This window comes from Parasteatoda tepidariorum, chromosome 3 (assembly GCF_043381705.1).
Source record: "Parasteatoda tepidariorum isolate YZ-2023 chromosome 3, CAS_Ptep_4.0, whole genome shotgun sequence".
Classification (NCBI taxonomy): domain Eukaryota; kingdom Metazoa; phylum Arthropoda; class Arachnida; order Araneae; family Theridiidae; genus Parasteatoda; species Parasteatoda tepidariorum.
In genome coordinates this window covers 67,477,907-67,479,771 of record NC_092206.1, presented here as the reverse complement: position 1 = coordinate 67,479,771, position 1,865 = coordinate 67,477,907, and the positions used below count along the sequence as shown (strand labels likewise).

General features: G+C 31.0%; 1 protein-coding gene across 4 annotated transcripts in view; it reads left to right on the top strand.

Moving 5' to 3' along the window:
• The window catches only part of LOC122272281 (glucose-6-phosphatase catalytic subunit 1), a 15,762-nt gene that overhangs the window by 10,142 nt on the left and 3,755 nt on the right, over positions 1-1,865 (top strand). For all 4 annotated transcript variants that reach the window (XM_043055744.2, XM_043055742.2, XM_043055741.2 and 1 more), the window contains exon 6: positions 652-773. In XM_043055744.2, coding sequence (XP_042911678.1) covers positions 652-773 — 122 coding nt within the window. The remainder of the gene's footprint in view (positions 1-651; positions 774-1,865) is intronic.

Here is a 1,865-nt window from a genome sequence, read left to right as displayed (position 1 = left end):
ATATATATATATAAGATACAGGGAGCATAACTGCATTAAGCAACATTTATTAATATATAGGACATAATGCAGGACACTTAACGTATAAGAAGAGGCCGTCTGCGACGTCAGCTTTCATCACATTCGCTGTTTGGGAAGAATCACTAGAATGACCTGTTTAGTTGAAGGGTTAGGATGTGCTCAATGGGATGTGTGATGAGGTGCGCAATGATGTGCGTCCGCATGAAACGTGTGCATGATACGCTTCCTACATGATACATAATACATAAAAAATAAATTTGCAAATTAGATATTAAACATTCCTAGTGCATTATTGCCAGCTTTGCTGCAGCTGATCTAAAAATGTTACAAACCACGAGAAATATAAATCTACTTACTTCTAAAGGTTTATCAATTTTTAGTTATCACTGTTCTAGCAACAAAGAGATGCCTCTTCAAAAAGAATATACTGACTGAGGTCACAGTTGCTAATGCGTCACTTGACTAAAACTTGCAACCAAAATTTGCTGTTCCGCAAAGGATTGATTGATCGTTACAAATAATTTATTTTTACATAGCATATTTCTTCATTTGTATTTTATTTCTTAAAATACGTTACACATATATTTTGTTGTCTCTGTCTAATGGACATTTTTTGTGTGCCTTTTCCAGCAAGAACTTGGTTCCCAAAATCTGTTGGATTGCCTACTTCCTTCTTTGCATGACAGTCAGTGCTTCTCGCGTGTTCATTGCAGCTCACTTTCCTCATCAGTGTTTCATTGGAATGGCTGTTGGTAAGTAACATGTAATTAATACCTAACGTGTAACTTATGTTTGCAGATTCTATAACTTGTTTTAAAGAAGTGTCAGCGGTATCATATATTCGATTCCATTTAATTATTGAGTGAACAAGTTTCCTATTCACGATCAATTTATTCTTTGATTCTACATAGATTGATTGAAAATAATATAAACTAAGGAAATTCAGGATAAACTTTTGTAATACTGGTTAATAGAACCAAAATACACAATACTTGGACCATCCATTTGATAATTTTCCTTCTAATTAAAAATTCTTATTTTTAAAATTATAGTTCTTATAGCCACATATATAGTAAGAAATACAAAACTTTGTAAATTTAACCGAAAAAATGGTTTACATTCCATGCTCTAATGTATCATGATAAAATTGGCCAAATTTTACAAAATTTACCCAATTTTATCACATATTTTATTGTTAATTCTTACGAAATTATTTCCAAAGCGATTTGGTAAAAATTACTGGACTTTTTGGTGTTCCCATAAAGCCAGAAACATGATAAATTTTACCATATTCTGGTAGTTTTGACCATACTTTTTTTCCTTCTCAGAGCAGGAACAATGGTGAATAATTGTAAACTACAACTTTCTCTGTTAAGATTTCGAAACTCCATCTTCAGCAAAAATAAAATGCATTGCACACGTTCTTTTTCTTTAAATTCCAGGCCGTAACTACGTTAACATCTCTTAGAACATTTACAAGTTTAATAAATAATTTTGTATCACATATACCAATAAGATAAAACAATTACTGTTCTAACAAATAATCAACAAATGGTATCGTAAAAATTATAAAAACTATTTTAAATTCGATACTCATTATCTAATCAAAATATCTGAAGCATGCTTTTGGGAAACATAATTTCCGTATCTCACCTGTATTTATGCACAGGTTTTATCGTTCCACATATTTTCAATGACTTCTTAGCATCATTTATCAGTCGAATTTGAGGCAATAAATTTCGAAATAAAAACGCGCAACTGTCCTACTCGTCCTAATTGATAAGTAAAGCATCCTAGTAATCAGAATCAGATATTATCGATAATATATATATATATATATATAT